Source organism: Rhineura floridana, chromosome 8 (assembly GCF_030035675.1).
Source record: "Rhineura floridana isolate rRhiFlo1 chromosome 8, rRhiFlo1.hap2, whole genome shotgun sequence".
NCBI classification, from domain to species: domain Eukaryota; kingdom Metazoa; phylum Chordata; class Lepidosauria; order Squamata; family Rhineuridae; genus Rhineura; species Rhineura floridana.
In genome coordinates this window covers 14,606,941-14,625,901 of record NC_084487.1, presented here as the reverse complement: position 1 = coordinate 14,625,901, position 18,961 = coordinate 14,606,941, and the positions used below count along the sequence as shown (strand labels likewise).

The following is an 18,961-nucleotide window of genomic DNA, read 5'->3' as shown; positions in this document are numbered from 1 at the left end:
TTTTTATCACAGATATTCTACCCATTAATGACAGTTGTAGTTTATCCCATTTTAGCAAGTCTTTCTTAATCTCTGTCCATAATTTTTCATAATTATTATGAAACAACTTTGAATTTTTATTTGTCATAATGATACCTAAATATTTCAACTTTTTCTCTATTGTAAAATCTGTCTTGTCCATTAACACTTTCTGTTCCCTTAAAGTTAAATTTTTCACCAACATCTTTGTTTTTTGATTGTTAATCTTAAATCCTGCTAACGGTCCAAATTCTTTTAATTTGTCCATCAATACATTAATTCCTACCAAAGGATTTTCTAGTACAATTATCAAATCATCAGCAAATGCTCTCAATTTATATTCTTCTTTTTTTATCTTTAATCCCGAAATTCTTTTATCTTGCCTTATATCTCTAAGCAGCACTTCTAAGACCAGAATAAATAAAAGGGGAGATAAAGAACATCCCTGTCTTGTACCCTTTTGTATTTCACATGAATCCGTTAAATCTCCGTTAACAATTATCTGAGCCTTCTGAGATGTATAAATCGATCTAATCCATTTTATAAAATTGTCTCCAAAATCCATTTGCTCCAAAACCTGAAACATAAATTTCCAATTCAAATTATCAAATGCTTTTTCAGCATCTAAAAAAATCAAAGCTGCTTGTTTATCATTTCGTTGTTCTAAATATTCCAAAACATTCAAGACATTCCTGACGTTGTCACGTAATTGTCTTTTAGGTAAAAACCCTGATTGATCTTCCTGAATAAATTGTTGCAATATTATTTTCAATCTTTCTGCCAAGATCATTGTAAAAATTTTATAGTCATTATTCAATAGAGATATTGGTCGATAATTTTTTGTTTTAGTTAAATCTTGCTCCTCTTTAGGTATTAATGTTATATTAGCATTTTTCCAACTATCCGGTATCTTTCCCTCTTGCAGAATAAGATTCATTGTAGACTGTAAAGGTAGTAAGAGTTCTTCCTCCAAACATTTATAATACATTGCAGATAACCCATCTGGTCCTGGTGCCTTTCCTAATTTAATTTTGTTTATAGCTTCAGATATCTCTCTTGACGTAATAGGGCCATTAATAGCTTGTCTCTGAAAGTCTGTAATTTTAGGCAAATTCTGTTTAGATATATACTCTTCTATTTTTTCAGATGGAATTTCCTGACATTTGTACAATGTTGAATAATATTGATGAAAAATCTTTTTAATTTTTACATTATCTGTCAACGTCTCATCTCCTTCTTGTATCTTTAAAATAATATTTTTTTTGATGTTCTTTTCTTAATTTATATGCTAACCATTTCCCAGGTTTATTTGCAAATTCAAAAGTCCTTTGTTTAGCAAAATTTAGTTTTCTTTCAATTTCTCTGTCAGCATTGATACTTGCTTCTGTAACATTTTAATTTGATTTACAATAGAAACTTTAGTTGGATTCTTTTTCAATTCTTCCTCTTTTTGTTTTATTTCTTCCAAAATTAATTGCATTTTCTGTTTCTTTTTTTTTAATTCAGAGTTACATTTAATAAAATATCCCCTCATAAATGCCTTACTTGTATCCCAAACGATATTTTCACTTGTTCCTTTATGTAAATTATGTTCAAAAAACTCTTTTAATTTCTTCTTACATTCTTGTACTACTTTGTCATTCTGTAATAAAGATTCATTTAGTCTCCATCTAAATCCAAGATTTTTCTTTTTTAAAGTTAATATCACAGGGTTATGATCCGAAAAAGTTTTTGGTAATATATCCATTTTAAAAGTATCCTTCGCTAAAATTTTAGACATCCAAATCATATCAATCCTCGAGAATGTTTTGTGTCTTTCTGAGAAATAAGTAAATTCCTTTGCATTATCATTTATATATCTCCAGGTATCCACCAATTCTAAATTTTCCATCAGTTCAAAGCAAATCTTCGGTAATTTACCCTGTGTCTCTTTGATATTTTTTTCAGAAAGCCTATCAATTTTTGGTGAGATTACCCCATTCCAATCACCCATAACACACCAATGGTCATATGAAAACTCTGACAATTTTTCCATAAGTCCTGTGTAAAACCTTGTTTTATCTTCATTGGGGGCATAGATACCCACTATCAAAATGTTTGTACCCTGTAGAGTAATTTCAACCCCCACAAATCTACCACTATCATCCAGTAATACCAATTTAGGAAGCAATTGTGGGTTAATGTAGAGAACAACTCCATTTTTTTTTTTGGTCCAGCCGAAATAAATTCTTCACCCAAATTTTTACAAATCAAATATTTGGAATCTTTCTTCTTAATATGAGTTTCTTGTAAACAAATTATATCCAATTTTAATTTTTTCAAATAATGAAACACTTTCTTTCTCTTCTGCGCCGTATTGGCTCCATTTATATTCCAAGTTAGATATTTGTAATCCATCTTTAAGCGTGTATTTTAAAATGTGCCTGATGCTCCTTTTAATCCATCATCTTCCTTCCCTTCCTCTGCATATCTTTGTTGACTTTGTTTCCCAGGAATTATATCCATATCTTTGAGTTTATCTTCATCCATGTCTTTTGAAGCTTTTCTCAAGAAGTCCCTTGCTTTTTGAACAGTATTCAATCTATATTTCTGTTGTCTGAATGTAAAGATCACTCCTTCTGGAACATCCCATCTAAATTGAATTTTGTGTTGCTTAAGTTTCTCTGTAAGGAAAGCATATTCTTTTCTCTTACGTAAAAGTCTAATAGGAATTTCTTTCATCACCAGTATTTCCTTACCATCAATTTTAAAGGTATTTTTAAAGTGTTGCTGTAATACCATATCTCTGGTCGTCTTCTTTATAAAATGAACAAGCACATCTCTTGGAATTTTATTCATTGTTGCATATCTGGAATTAATTCTATACACTTTGTCTATTTCAAATTCCATCCGATCTTCATTCAAATCCAGAAATTTTACTAGAGCATTAACAATTTTATCTCTGATGTCTTCACCTGTTTCCTCAGGAATTGCACGGAATCTCAAACAATGTTCTTTATTTCTCATTTCAGTCACAGCCATATAATCCAGGTTTTTTTCTAATTCCAGATTTAATATATCTGTTCTATTCTCCAAGATTTGTACCTTTTCTTTAGTGTTTTTTGCATCCTCCTTTATTTGCCCAATTGTCCCTTTGATCTCATCCACTTGTGTTTTAATATAGTCTTTTATATCTGTCAGTTCAGTTTTCATTTCCTGTTTTATATCATTAATCCCTTCCATTATTTTTTGAAACATATCTGGGGGTATAGCCCCTTCCTGTGGATCAGTAGAACCTCTTCGCTCCTGGGCCTTAGTTGCTTTTCTAGTTGTCATTTTCAAGAGAAGCCTTTAATTTAAACCTCCAGTTTTTATATTGTTTCAGCTCTGATTGAGGTGGCAGGATCAGTCTTAATATCTATTACCATCCTCCCAGGGTACCATATCCAGTTTCTAAGCATCTTGCTACTACTATAGAAAGTCATACTTCGGTGGTGATAAAATCCTCTACTTGCAGGGCATGTATATCTCCCATTGGAAGTGCATGTCCAGATTTGTCCCTAGTTGAATTGAAGACAGACTTTTCAAAGAACGTTGGGCCTCCACTCCTGCCTTTCTGTCCTCACATTGTAATATTTATTTCTATTTGGACAGTTTTATGCCACTTACATGTAAACAAATATGCATTTGCACGATTTGCTCCCCCTCTTCTTACTTAGTTCTTGACAACAACTGGTGGTGGGAAAGGAATGCTCAGCCTCATGGCAGGACGTAAGATAGGCTGAACTACATTCTGTTGGCCGGGGTGGAGAGGAGGAACTTGATCAGGGCCAGCGCCAGAAGGTGGCCATGTCGGGCCCTGGCCGAGGGGCCCTGCGGCCCAGAGGGGGCCCTCTTTAGGGTGGGAGGGTAGCGCTCCCATTCTGCTATCCGCAGCAGTGTCAGCTCCTGATGCTGCCGCAGATCGCGGAGAGGAAACTTCCAGACACCTCCCCCCATATAGTTAGCGTGGGGCATGCCATGCTGCGCGTGCATGCCTGCCATCAACTAAGATGGCAGCGGGAGCATCCAGCCCCTTTGGGAAGCCTCTGCCGCCATCTTGGTTGATGGCAGGCATGTGCGCACGTCATTCACAGGGTGCTAGAGGTAGGTGGGACTCGCTGGGGGGGGTTGTGGTCTGGCATCGCAAGCCCAGGCCCCAGCATGCCTGGCACTGGCCCTGAACTTGACACAAGGCTTCTATTTTTCATCCGTATTTAGAATGGGAGTGAGCGATAGTCAAATTATAGAGAGAAGCTACACATTTTATTTCTTTGTTACAACAAGATAAAATACAATAAGGGAAAGCAATTTAAAACCTGGAAAAAATGTAAAACAGTGTCCAATAAAAAATACATAAAATACTTGTTCAGAAACACATTCATGCACTCCTAAAGGAAGGATCGTCATTAATAACAAACCCTGAATGGCTGAAGGGTGATAGGATTTTGTGTAAATCTTTTTTTTTTCCAATTAATTTTTATTCAGATTTTCAAAACCAAAACAATACAAAGAAAAAAAAACAGATCAATACAATAAAAAAGGGGGAAAAAAGAATAAAAACTATTGACTTCCGATTTGTCGTAGTTCAGCTATAAGTCTATAATATATAACAAGCCTGTCTTTTAATAGATTATAAAATCACCTTCCTCCAGTGGTTATCTTAGTTGGTATCAAATCTCATTAACATCATATCATTTTATTCTTCCACAAAAAGTCAAAGAGAAGTTTCCAATCCTTGAGATATATGTCCATCAATTTTTTTTCTAGATAAACATGTCAATTAATCCAACTCATCAAGTCTATTAAGTCCAGTAATTTCAAATCGCTCTTCTTCCATTATCTGTGTTGGTTCCATCTTCCATCTTTATGCACCCAATAATCTTGCTGTCATAGTCATATAATAAGAGTCTGATAGGAATTTCCTTTATCACAGATATTTCTTTGCCATCAATTCCGAACGTATCACTGAAATATTGTTGCAAAGCCGCATCTCTGTTCCTCTTTTTTACAGAATACACTAGCACATCTCTTGAAGGTTTTTCCATTGACACAAAACAGGAATTAATTCTGTTAACTTTCTCCATTTCAAATTCCATCAAATCCTTCCAGTCCAGGAATTTTTTCAAACCGATAGTATCTTTATCTCCAATCTCTTCATCAATTCCTTCAGGGACAGCGCTGAGTTCCAAACCATAATATTTGTCTCCAGGATCCATCACAACCAGGAAATCCAAATCTTTTTCCAAGTCCATATTTAATCCAATCTCAATAGTTTGAACCTTGCCTTTAATTTTTCTTTCATCCTTTTTTGGTTTTCCAGATCTATCTTTATTCTCCTTTCTCATAGAATCCTGAATTTCTTTCAGCTCCTGTCTCATTTCGTCAAATTCAATTCTCAACGCTTGTCTATTATTTCTCGGTTCTTGTTTTATTGACTTAATCCCATTCATTATTTTCTGAAACATATCTAAAGATAAAGTCCCTTCTTGTATATCCATGATCTTCTTAATTGTCATTCTTAAAACCAAAGGAACAAAACTCCTTCAATTTTCAATGTCCCAAGCAAAGAGCAGTTTATTTCTTTATCCAGTTACAAAGGAGTTAATCTTTCAAACCAACTGACGTCACACTCTAGACAGTACGGATTTCCTTATCTCTTATATGCCCAGAAGTGCAAAAACAACTTTAGTTCACAGCATCCAAATAACTAGTTGCAGAAGGAATGAGCAGATTCGTCAAAAAAAAAAAAAGACCGGAAAAAATAGTCCCAGACATATATTACACAGAAGTCTTATAAATCAAAAAATTACCCAATCAGAAACCCCTCATCCATTGTAATCTTTATAATGCTGTTTTATATGCCAGCTTTTTGCAATAAAAAAAGATAGGCTATTTTTATTTTCTTCCCCCTTAGTTCCGTGAGTAAGAGAGAAGGTTTTGACTCACCCAAGTTTTCTTAATTTCTGGTTCCTTGACAAATCTCTTTAACTGTATAGATAACAAAATAATGAGCATAGACAGGAGGATGCTTGCCTGTTAATCCGTTTTTCTTTGAAAAAAAAAAACGGCTCACTTATTCAGCTGAGCTAGTTAGAAATCCTAGCTCCGTCCGAGCTGTTGGAAGACCTTCTTTCACAGACAATTCTAATGAATTCCAGTCTCCAACAAACACAACAAAGCTGTGTGGGAGATCTCACGTTTCTTCCTTATCCGGAAGAAATTATCCCAAGTCAAAAAAGCCCTTTTGACTGGATTTTAAACTGAAAAAGTTTCATCCAAGACGGGAGCCCGTCTCAGAGGCAGCACAGGCGGAGGGATCCTCCTGGGAAGTCCAGGATTTTGTGTAAATCGAAGGGCTGCATTCTCTTCTGATCAACCTTCCCAGTGGGTAGAGCAATAAATATAAATGTTACTTTTGTACAGTAGGCTAGTTTCGAAACACACTCATAACCCATTCTCTATCCTCTGTACAATAAAGCAAAAAGTATTATCATAGTTCGAGGACACATTCTAGCAAGACAAGGGGTACTGCAGGGCTCGGTCCTGGGCCCAGTGCTCTTCAACCTTTTTATTAATGACTTGGATGAGGAGGTGCTTATCAGATTTGCAAATGATACAAAATTGGTAAGGATAGGTAATATCCTGGAAGACAGTAACAAAATTCAAAGTGATTTTGATAGGCTGGAGCATTAGGCTGAGAACAACAGAATGAACTTTAATGGGGACAAGTGCAAAGTTCTGCACCTAGGAAAAAGAAACTAAATGCACACTTATAAGATGGGGGATACTTGGCTCAGCAATAATACATGTGAGAAGCATCTTGGGATTGTTGTTGATCACAAACTGAATATGAGCCAGCAGTGTGATGTAGCTGCAAAAAAGGCAAATGCTGTTTTAGGCTGCATTAACAGAAGGATAGTTTCCAAACTTCATGAAGTATTAATTCCCCTCTATTCAGTACTAGTTAGGCCTCCTCTTGAGTACTGAGTCTAGTTCTGAACACCGCACTTGAAGAAGGATGCGAACAGACTGGAACTGGTTCAGAGGAAGGGTGACAAGGATGATCAGGGGACTGGAACTAAAGCCCTATGAGGAGAGACTGAAAGAACTGGGCATGTTTAGCCTTGAGAAGAGAAGACTGAGGGGAGATAGGATAGCACTCTTCAAGTACTTAAAAGGTTGTCACACAGAGGAGGGCCAGGATCTCTTCTCGATCGTCCCAGAGTGCAGGACATGGAATAATGGGCTCAAGTTACAGGAAGCCAGATTTCAACTGACTATCAGGATAAACCTCCTAACTGTTAGAGCGGTACGACAATGGAACCAATGACCTTGGGAGGTGGTGGGCTCTCCAACACGAGGCCTTTAAGATGCAGCTGGCAGCGACGTGTCAGGGATGCTTTAATCTGGATTCCTGCATTGAGCAGGGGGTTGGGTTTATAGGCCTCTTCCAACTCTACTATTTTATGATTCTATGGCAAAAACAGTTGGGGTATGAAGCTGTGCCAGTGAGAGTTGTTCGTTTATTTATTTAGTTTAATTTATATACCGCCCTAAGCCCGAAGGCTCTCTGGGCGGTGTACAAAAAGATAAAAACAAGCGCAATATATAAATACAATAAATACAATAAATCAAGAAAACAAACAAACAATAACGAACCAAACAACATCCAAAATACGGAAATGCTGTTTAAAATACACTTTAAAATGCCTGGGAGTATAAAAAGGTTTTCACCTGGCGCCGAAAAGATAGTAGCGTCGGCACCAGGCGCACCTCATCAGGGAGGCTGTTCCACAGTTCAGGGGCCACTACTTGTTGCCTGGAGAGAGCCCCAAGGACCACTTAGAGAGGCTTCGAGGGCCACTTGACTCCTGGGTCTGAGGCACCCCACCCCTAGTTTAAATGCACATACTTGAAGGATATTTGCATAAAGCTGTCCCTTGTAGGAAATAAGGCGTGCATTTCAGCACCTGTGGGTCTCTATCTTGGGGCAACTGCCATTCTGAAATAAGAGCAAAGTGTAAGCCTGTGATAAATCTTGTGTGGAAAAATGTTGCCCTTCTTTCTGATGCAGCCTTTTGGATAAAGCCCTTTAATTATGATACATGACCTCCTGTAATAATGGCCATAGCCATATATCTGGATGAGTTACCCAATTGGACGTTATAAGATTTAAGCTAGCTTCTGTAGTAGTCTTAACAGATGAGTAATGTGTTTCTTTTGACACATTTTTTTGGAAAGATGTATGAAAACCAGCACCAGCTGCCTCAGTGTATGTAGTAAATTTAAAGATCTGACACCATTCATCACTTCAAAGCTATTCTCAGTGTGCTTTCCTCAACAAAACATACTCTTTCGAAATCCTTGCTTTTTCAGAAATGCTGCTTTTATGCTGTAGAAGTCTTAATACTTGTGCTCTTTCCTAGGCACAGTAATTAGAATGATACAGCAATATTTAAATTTTCAGTTCATAGAGGTGTTATTTGCCGTTAATCAGGTTTCACTGCTCAAGTGTAAAATGTCTCATTCTATAGAACCTAACACACTATGAAATCTTTTTCATGATTTTTTTTCCTGAAAAAAAGATTAAAGTTTAGGCCTCATGGTTACTTACAGTTTAAATGTAATACGTGGCAAATATGTGCTTTAAAAGAGTTAAGCAAAGTGATTTGAATAGCTAGAATTCATACTTTAGTAATATTCATAGCTGTGCAATTCATAGCTCTCTCTGGGAAGACTGAGTAGAACGGATGATCCGCTGACTTGCTGTGACTTCTTTTTGACAATTCCCTAGATTACTCTCCTTCAGTTTCCCTTTGGAACAGATTTCTCTGAGGAGAGCTTTAGGGAGCTAAGGTTTGTAAAAACCTTGGATTTTTATACTGTTATCTGGGTGTTTTTTCTTAAGCTCTGCCATTATAGGGATTTGAATCCAATTTGTTCTCTGCTATAGACTGCATTGTGTCTTTCAAAGAGGTAAAAAGCAAAGCCTACCTCATGCTCCTGTTTGTGTGCATCTTGACAAAATACATAACACTCAAGACGCAGGCCTGATCTACCCATGCAGCAGAAAACAGTGGTAGAATCCTGAAGTGGTAGAGTTGATTGTACTTTTTGAGACTGCAGGCAGGTGATACAGTTTTTGGATGCTCCCCCTGTGATTAAAAAAAGAACCTCCTTGTAAGCTGAAAACTAGCATAGCGGATAGATTTTTGCTCAGCCCTCTCTCTGCTGTGCTAGTTTTCTGCTTGCAAATAATAGTTATATTCAAAAGATGTGTGAACTACACCAGCCCATTTCGTCACCTTATTTCCCTGCTTGTGTAGACCCAACCTGCAATTGTATATTGCCAAGGAAAAAGTAGAACAGATGCATTGCCTTGTATATTCCCAGCATCACCAGATACGGATCTTGGGGAAGCAAGACTGGAGAAGAGACCCTGAGAAGGCGAGATATTCCTGATCATGATAACGATTTGGCATTTATAACGTGTACAGAATCTCTATCCTTGCACCAATAAGTACAGAGGAAGCTGTCTTTCACCACATCAGACTGTTGCTCATCTAGTGTCTACTCAGACTCTAGGGTCTCAGGCAGAGAAAGGTCTTTCCTTTTCACCTGCAGGCTGATCCTTTCAACTGGAGATCCCAGGGATTTAACCTGGAAGTTTCTGCATTGTAAACCCATGTCCTCTGCCACTGAGCTATTATGGTCCTAATCCTTATAATAAAGTAGTTTATCATTCTTCTCCTGTTGCAGATGGCAGATTGAGGCTGGGAGAGGGTGATTTGCCTTTCTAAGTAAATGGATTTGTGCAGGAAAAATTAATTATGCCTGCTATGCACAAGGCTTTGTCAAAGAGAGAATGACATTGAGCAGGGGGTTGGACTTGATGACCTTATAGGCCCCTTTCAACTCTACTATTCTATGACTTCTTCTGTGAGCTCAGTGGCTGCCTCCTTATTTTAAGGCCTCTTCACTTAGTGACTTCATAGCAAAGGCAAGATTTGATCTGGGACCTTCCACTATATTATAGCAATGGGCTGCATCAGTTGTCTTCAGCCTTTTAAAACCTGGGATCCACTTTGTTTTCTAGCCTATATATCTGCCTTTAATATCTTTCCAAGATGACCAGATATGAAGGAGGACAGCAGACCTCCTTTATGTGCAACAGAAAGGAGATTTTATAGGTGTCGCTTGTAGGGATGAGAGAAGCTATTTTTGCTGAAATTCATCTGTCTACATTTTAAAGGCAGCCCCTGGTCAGTCTGTATTTCATTCTTTGGTCTTTTCCTTGTCTCTCTTAAACAAAACACAGATGGTGGTAGTATCAATAGTGTGGACTTGGGATATGTTCAACATGTGGGATTCCACTACCACTTGAAGACAAGTGGCCTGGAGATGGACCATGAGCCCGTATCCTTTGTCTGTTAGGATATGGGGAAACTTTGAACTCTCCTCCCTCCTTTCTGATTGCCCCGTGTTTGCCGTTATGCAACCAGTGGGCCTGCATAATTCACAGAGCCGTGCAGACTCCTGTTGCTAATATATTCATAAGCTGCACCAACAGAGGTTGATTTGTGTAGGCAGACTATGCCTGCAAACAGCCAAGCCACTTGGGAATTGTGGTGTGGGAAGGAGTGTGTACACCAAGGAGGAGAGAGAGAGAGGAATTGAAAAACTGTACAAACAGGAGATTTAAAGCCTGGCGTTCTCTGGCTTCATAGATCAAAAAATTCCATAGTGGACTTTCCCACTGATACAACAGCACTTTCACCACTCTGTTCATGCACAACTACTGTATTTATCTACTTTAGAAGGAATATCTGAAATAAGAGGAGAAATGGATGGTGTAATTGGCAGGGAGCAATAGGGCCTGTAGCCTATGACTCTTTTGCAAGCAGGTGCTTACTAAAATACCAGATTGGGTGTGGGTGAAGGAAGACAGTATGCATCTCACTCTGCTAGATACTGGGCCTGAAATAAATCATAAACAGTTAACACTACAGATGCCTCTGTGAGGCCTTGCAGTTCTTAGTCTTATGCTTCCTTATTACCAGTACACACATTTTAGTAACATACATGTTACCATCTTTGCGCTGGGTTCAAAGTGAGGGGTATGGTGCTGGTCTCCAGACAACTCCATGATGCAAACATGCTAGAGAGGTGTGAGTGGCTGAGGATTCTTGATATGCATCTGCTTTGTAGTTTGGAGATGTGCATTTTACCACACTTTGTTCGCTTGATTAAAATGTGCAATGGTCTTAGAGGTGACGGATCAAGCAAAGAGTGTCCATGCAGTACCACTGTCTTGAGAAGCTTTAAAGAACCATAGCAATATGTTTTCAGCAGCTGATCAACATGTAAGCAAGTCTCTTCTCCTAGAAATGGACTGCCTTCAAATCGATCCTGACTTATGGCTACCCTATGAATAGGGTCTTCATGCTAAGTGGTATTCAGAGGGGGTTTGCCATTGCCTCCCTCTGAGGCTAGTCCTCCCCAGCCAGCTAGGGCCTGGTCAGCTTGCTACAGCTGCACAAGCCAGCCCCTTCCTTGCCCGCAACTGCCAGCTGGAGCCAGTGTGGTGTAGTGGTTGAGGTGTTGGACTACGACCTGGGAGACCAGGGTTCGAATCCCCACATAGCCATGAAGCTCACTGGGTGACCTTGGGCCAGTCACTGCCTCTCAGCCTAATGAAAACCCTGTTAATAAGGTCACTATAAGTCAGAATCAACTTGAAGGCAGCACAGTACATCTCCTGGAAGTTTGCCAAAGTCCTTGCTTGAACACATTTTGAAAGCAATTTACAATTTTTATGCCTGGGCAAAAATTGGCAAATGGGCTATGTGTGTACATGCAGGATGGTGCATTTAAAATGTACAGTTTTTTTTTTAAAAAAAACTTAACATATTGGCACCCGTGATAAGACTCCGGGGGAGTGCAACATATAAGCCCAAATAAGTAAAAGTACATTTCTTTCAACAGATCAAGGAAGCTGTAAAGCATAAGGTCCTTTATTGTAGTCCTTGTTTGAGCTGTACTCACAGTCCAACATAAAGCAGTTGTAGATAGTAGTGCAGAATTAGCCTGACCTTCTACTTTTGCCTTCTGCGTGCCATATTTTAACAGAGCTACTTCCCATGAGCTCAGTACACCAGGGGCTGAACTCCCTGTCCTTAGTCTTGGGATCTATTTTTCCAAGCGGGTTTATATTGTGGTAGAGACAAGTGTGAACAAAACACACGCACCTATCGCTGCGCTTCTGAAAGGCATATTGATTTGTTTTTATTTAGAAAGGGTACAACCCCAGCCAATGCTGAATGCTTTTAAAACTCTTTGGTTTCAGTGAAAGAAGTTAAGCTTAAGTAAGGCCTCACAGTGACATACAGAAGTACTTTTCAAATGTGGCTTTTTGCATTACATGGAAGAGGTGGTTGGAAAAGAGGCAATGCCTGGCATTCATAATTGATGTGGCACGGGAGTTTTACTGTAGTTAGATATCTCTGTTAGAACACAGAACACTTCTCTTAAAGTAGGCAGTGGTTACAACTAAAAATGTAGGATTTTGTGAAAGCATTGTAATATCTTCAGGTTCTTTTAGCAAGCAAGATTGAACTTTTAAGGATCTGACATTTTAGTTTAGATTCTGTTTTTAGCCTGTTTCTCATCTGGATATGTGGAGCTTAAATTCACTTTAAAGTTGGGATGATCTAAGCTAAAATCAGTAGAACATCAGTGATAGCTGTAAATGTAATTGCTTTCCATGCAGACACAATTTAGACTTTTAAGCTACAGTAGCCTTTGGTGCATGTTCAGTCATTTCATTAAATCACCCGATAACACTTATAAACTTGTCCTGATACTGTTAGCACTATTTAATTACCACCATAAATATCTTGTTTAAGTAACTTCATCCCCATGCTCCTAACATAGGAAGCTGTCTTAAACTGAGTGAGGCCATGGGTTCATCTATCTCAGTGTTGTGTACACTGACTGGCAGCAGCTCTCCAGGATTGCTTTTCCCAGTTTTACGTGGAGATGTTGGTATTGAACCTGAGACCTTCTGCACACAAAGCAGCTGTTCTGCCACTGAACGACAGTCCTTTCTCACAGCTGACAAATACTAAGAACCTTAGATTTATTATTAGAAGTACAACAAAATGGGCGGTGGTAGTGGTTCCCTTGGTAATCACTCTTGTTTCTTTAGTATTGTATTGTTGCAGCCTATTGGTGATAAGTACAATAAAATACCAGAGAGAGAGAGAGATTGAGAGCTAGTTCACATGTTATGTGGGGATTAGCATATATTGGCCTAATTCCCCAACCACCACCACCCCTGCTATAGCTTTTAGGAAAGAATTCAAGATGTGGAATTTGGATACTGCAATCTTTCTACCTACCTACCTACCTACCTACCTACCTAACAAACTCAGCTGAAGCTGAACAGATGATGCAGGTGGTGTGGAAAAGCAGTGACTGATGGGCAAGATTCAGCATTGTCATTTCCACAAAACAATAGATCTAGGTTTTGGGAAACTTGACAGTGGGGATCAGCATCCCCATGGCAGCTGTACTGCACAGACAGCGCACTCCCATTTTAAACAATGCACCAACTGGCAATACTAAATTATTAAAGCAACTCATGAAATGGCAGCAGGAGAAGTGGCAGAGTAAAAGGAATACAATCTAGTCCAAGCTCATGGCTTGCTTGCTGGAATAAGAACATGCATGAACTCACATGAACCATGTGAGTGGCCAGTTAGCAGTAAGCTGTATTAGTAAATTAATAACAAGAATCTGAATTAATAGTGGACTTCAAATCATCCTTTATGAAACTTGCATTTTATTTACTGTATGCTGAGACTTAGATGGAGGTTTTCTTTGCAGCTGAGAGAAAAAAATTCATAGCACAGTATCGCCAGATAATTCCCGCCTTGCCATGGCCATCCTCCCATTTCACCTGCACAATTCAGACCACATTGTGTTACAAGCAGAGAGCAAAAGTGAAGGACTGTCAAACCACGGTTTAGCAGGCAGCACCAGCAGATTGAAGAAGGTGAGGTACTGCAAAGCAGCAGAGAAGACAAGAAACCCTCAGTCACAAGCCAATGTAGAAAGTAGTGATCAGTTAAAAACCAGTTCGAATTCTGACGCATCCGAAAGTCATTGGCCCAATATGGACAATTATATGTTGGCTTAATAAGCCGAGATGAGCATGAGCCCCTTCCCCAGCATGTTGTGTTCTTGTGCTGCTCCTTCCTTCACTTCTCAGTGCACTACTATAAGCCAAGAAGTCTTCAATTAACAATTGTTCCCCATAAAATCTGGACTGAGGGACTATGGCTACGAGGTTGGGAATAAGTCAGGATCTTAAACTACAGTTTGAACTTGGTGTAAGATCCTGGTTTGTTCTGAACCTGGTAAAGGGTTCTATTCAACTAATTCCCACTCAGAGTAGACCCACTGAAATTAATTAACCTTAGTCATGTTTATTAACTTCAGTGGGTCTACTCTGAGTAGGACTAGCATTGGTTGCTACCCATTGTTTTTCCTGATTTGACTGAAACAGGAGACTATGATTAAGAGAAGACTTCCGGGTTTAATCATGGTGTGTTGAGAAAGAAAGGAAGGGGATGCATGTATGGGCACAAGACTCATCCATATCTCAGCTTATTTAGCCAAAATGTAGTCCACTGAACATCGTCATTTAGCAAATATTTTTTAAAAACTCAGGTAACGGACATTGTGGGAGCCAGATGCTCCTCCGTGTGTATGTGTAGATCTGGTTCAAGCAATCTTTTCTGTTCATGAGGTTTGGGTGGTAGTGGTGAAAATAGGGGAGGGAGATTGGGCACATCAAACCTGTGTATGCATACATGTGCGCGCATGCATGCACAGCATTTACACACAGAGTGGAAAGAAGTATCTATTTTTTTCAATACAGAGGTTCAGTCCTTGGCTGGGTGAATGTATAAATCAGCCTAATGGTTTAATTCTAAAAGTAAAGTAAGCATGTTCTTCATAGCCTGAAATTGCCTGTTTTCCATTATGATAGTAAAGGACTAAGCCTACTGGGATGCTTACAATGAAATTAGTTTTCATCTTAACTTCTGACTTGAACATTTTTGTGTGTGTCTTGAGTCTTGGACACAAATGTTTAAAATATGTATGGTTGTACAATCATCTACCGTGATGATTCACTGGGTAGTGATCTGCATTTAAAATTGTCTTACCAGACATTCAACAGCATGCAAGAATTTGTCGACGCCGTTAATTTCAAGTATTCCACAACTGGAACTTTTTGAGTCGGAATATATTTCGAATGCAGTCCAAGTAAATATTTGACCTGTGTTTCTAATACTTTATTTGTCTGTTCTTCATTTGATCTTCTCTGGCTTTGTAGGCCCATGGATGTTTCTGTTCAAAGGCTTTGTAGAACAGTGGTTCCCAAACTTTTTCTCATGGACCACTTGAAAATTGCTAAAGGTCTTCGCAGGCCACTTAATGGTTTTTCTGCCTGTTGTAGCAATTGCAACGGAAATGTGATGTGCTAGATGCTGTATGATCTTTAAATTGTATTTTTATTGCTTCTTTTATTTCTTATATATTGTATTTCCACCAAATTAAAACTATAATACAGTAAAATACATGGTAAGAAATAAAAGAAGCAATAAAGATACAATTAAAATTATACAGCATGTAGCACAGCACATTACAATTGCTACAGCAGGCAGAAAAGTCGTTAAGTGGAGTTAAAAATCAATATGAATATTTAATATGATGGATGTGCTGTCTCCCATCTTCAACCAAAAATATGCAGACATGCCACAGACCACCTAAATGAAGTTTATGGACCACAGTTTGGGCACACACAAATATACTGCAGAATATTATGCAATACAAACAGCCCAACCCTGTGCACTTTTCCTCAGTAGCTCTTACTGAGTTCAGTGGGGCTTGCTCCCTTATAAGTGTGCACAGGATTACAATCAAAGATTTAAAGTGGTCTATTATCGTACATCATTGTGGCATAATATTTTGCAATTAACTCTCAACTCTTCAACTTCTGTGCTATACCCCATTAGTAGCGATCTGTTGGAAAATGTCATTCTGTTCAAATTCAGAAGGAGTAATAGTCCGTTTCCCTTTCTTTTTAGCCAAGAGGAGTTACCTGTCCATGATGCTGCATCAGAGAGGGTAAGTTCCTCATCTGTTGTGTAAATTATCAGTGAATATTCTCGGCGCACTCAGTGGCATACTGCTGCTGAAATTAAACAAGGGTAGATCTGTTAAGTTCTTGGGCGGCAGACCATTGAACATATGAAGCTGTTTGCACTGACTCAGATGGTGACTCAGGCCAGTATTGCTATCTGCTCTGAATGAAAGTGGCTCTTCAGGGTCTCAGGGAGGGGTCAGCCCTTCCACATGAGATTCCATAACTGGAGATGTTGGAAATTGAAACTGGGATGTAGAAAGTGCCTTACTCTGAAGCAGACCATTTGTCCATCTGGCTCAGTGTTTAGCCAATGTAGTTCCCTCCAGATGATGTTTGGCTCCAGCTCCCCTTAGTTCCAGCCAGCGTGGCCAGCGGTCGGGGTGATGGAAGTTGGACTACAGTCATCTGGAGGTACCACATTGGCTACCCCTGGCATCCCTTGTCTTCACTAACTGGCAGCGGCTCTACAGGGTTTTCAACAGAAGTCATTTCCAGCTGTACCCAGAATTGCAGGGATTGAAGGTGGGGCTTTCTTCATGCAAAGCATGTACTGTACCATGTGAGCTGTACTGAGCACTAAAGGAACAGCGGAAAATCATTATTTAGAAACAATAGATTGATACTTAATTAGTTGGCTTTCCAACTCGTTGACTAACTTGCGCACTGTTGGGTTGATACCTAAGCCTGTATCTCTTTTCTGAATGAACACTGCATTCATTCTGCTTCCCTTCGTGAACTGAGAGGAGATCAGCCAGCTTGGGGAAGGCACCTGATCTGGGGCTGGAGGATGACAGGTCTCCCCCTTGATCCCCAGATGACACCCTGACTCCATTTGGGAAGGCAGACTCTCATTTGATGTTGCTGTTTTTGCTGCACATCGCTTTGAGACAATGTGCAGAAGTCAATAAATAAATTATTAATAAAAATAATTAGGCATAAGCATTTGGCATAAGAACCCCCTCCCTGCCCCCCAAGGAAATAAAGAACACCTTTTGAAAGAAGATGTGAGAGAAGCGAAAGTCTTCTCCTGTGATTCTACTGGCACCAAGCTCAGCAGTGAAGCAGAAGAGAGCCTATGCGGCAGATGGCCATCCAGGTATCAACAGAAGGCGGCTCAGCTCAGGAAGCAGACGCCCCAGCCATTTCCACTCAGGTGGACCCTGCCAGTGCCCAGAAAGGGACCCAGAAGCAGCAAAGGCTGTACAGTGGGTCCCGGCTCCGCTTTGCAGCAAGAAGGATTGCAGTAGTTGCATCCCCAAGTCCTGTATCAGACAGTTGCTGACCCTGAATAAACCCAAAGTCCCCTGCTTCTCAAACTACAATGTTGACTGCAAGTTAGATGCTAGAATATTTTACTTTACAAAGTCATCAAGAAGTGGCTAGGATAGACTTGCTTCTGTTGTTCCTTTATGAGCACCTTTTGAGCCCACGTCTGGACACCGGAATAAACTTTTTGAAAATCGGGCAGAGAGGCCTCTCCTAGGTGCAAATGTCAGAATCAAAGTGGATCAGCCTGTCAGTCATTTGAAGCAGTGGTAGGTCTCGGGTGAGCGGCAGCCAATAGCTTTAAGGTTGAGTTGCATCATTTTTTGTATTTGGAGGGGATTTAGTTGCTGGGCAAAGAGATGGCATTTTACACCACGTCATATAACTGTCCTATCCTGCAATGTAGGCAGAACTGCAGCTCATGTCCTCACTCTGTCTCCTTTTAACTGAAAACTTTGCACAATGAGGCTCATTTATGTCGCATAATGTGTGGGGGGTTTTGGCCCAAACTTTGTGTGCTTAAGGCCCACTTCTGTCAGCAAATTCCACCACTCTCTGGGCATTTTACAGATTACATCATGCATTCCATTCAGCTGAACTACAACAGAGGCTGCTGTGAGGGAAATTTAGCTGTGTGTGTATTAGATATTCCTATTAAACTCAATTCCCTTGGTTCTAATGTCTGTCTTATGAAGATTCTCAAAACTACCTTGCCACTTAGATGCGAGTTTCTTCTTTCTGTCCTTGCCCTTGATGTTTATTTGGCATTGAGTTTCTAAAGAAGGCAGCTTATATACTCCTCATAGAGCTGTTAACACTCCTAGGATCAACTGAAAGGTCATTTGCCAAGCAGCTGCTGAGCCCTGCTAGTCTGGGAAGGTGGAAGAGCCACTTGGGTTCTTTTTGCAACTGCTTGCTGAGCTTCCACTTAATTAAGCCTCTTTAAATGACACTTGGGTCTCTGGCTACTTCAGGATGCTCTCTGCTAACTTAAATGTCCTCCGAAAGGTTCTGCTCGTATCTGAAGATCGAGAAGTTATTTCCTTCTAATGTCTGAGAGAGTAGAACATACTAGGGCTTTTTCTTACTACTTAAAAAAACCCCTGGAGAATTTAGGGCTGAATGTGTTGAAAACCTCATAATTCTGTCAACGTATCCTTTTTTGTAAGGTTTCTAACTTCATAGCCAACTGATCTTTAATATTTGTCCTCATTTTGCCAGAGATTTTCCTCCTAGTTTGCATAGAATTTGACTTTCAGATCAAAATGATGAAAGTTTGTAGATAGGAAGAGTTCACAGTGTTATAGGTCCTGAGTTGTTTCCTGTTCAAACATATGCTGTGAAATTAGATCTAGGACAGCTACTTCTGACCTTGATGAAATGCTCCACATTGAGCATTCTCATAATATAGGGGTGGGAAACCTATGCCTCCCCCCAGAT

At 39.5% G+C, this 18,961-nt stretch overlaps 1 protein-coding gene across 7 annotated transcripts in view; it reads left to right on the top strand.

The window, feature by feature from the left end:
- USP6NL (USP6 N-terminal like) overlaps positions 1–18,961 on the top strand; it is a 189,677-nt gene that overhangs the window by 107,366 nt on the left and 63,350 nt on the right. For all 7 annotated transcript variants that reach the window (XM_061638338.1, XM_061638340.1, XM_061638339.1 and 4 more), the window contains one exon: positions 16,197–16,236. In XM_061638338.1, the coding sequence (XP_061494322.1) occupies positions 16,197–16,236 (40 nt within the window). The remainder of the gene's footprint in view (positions 1–16,196; positions 16,237–18,961) is intronic.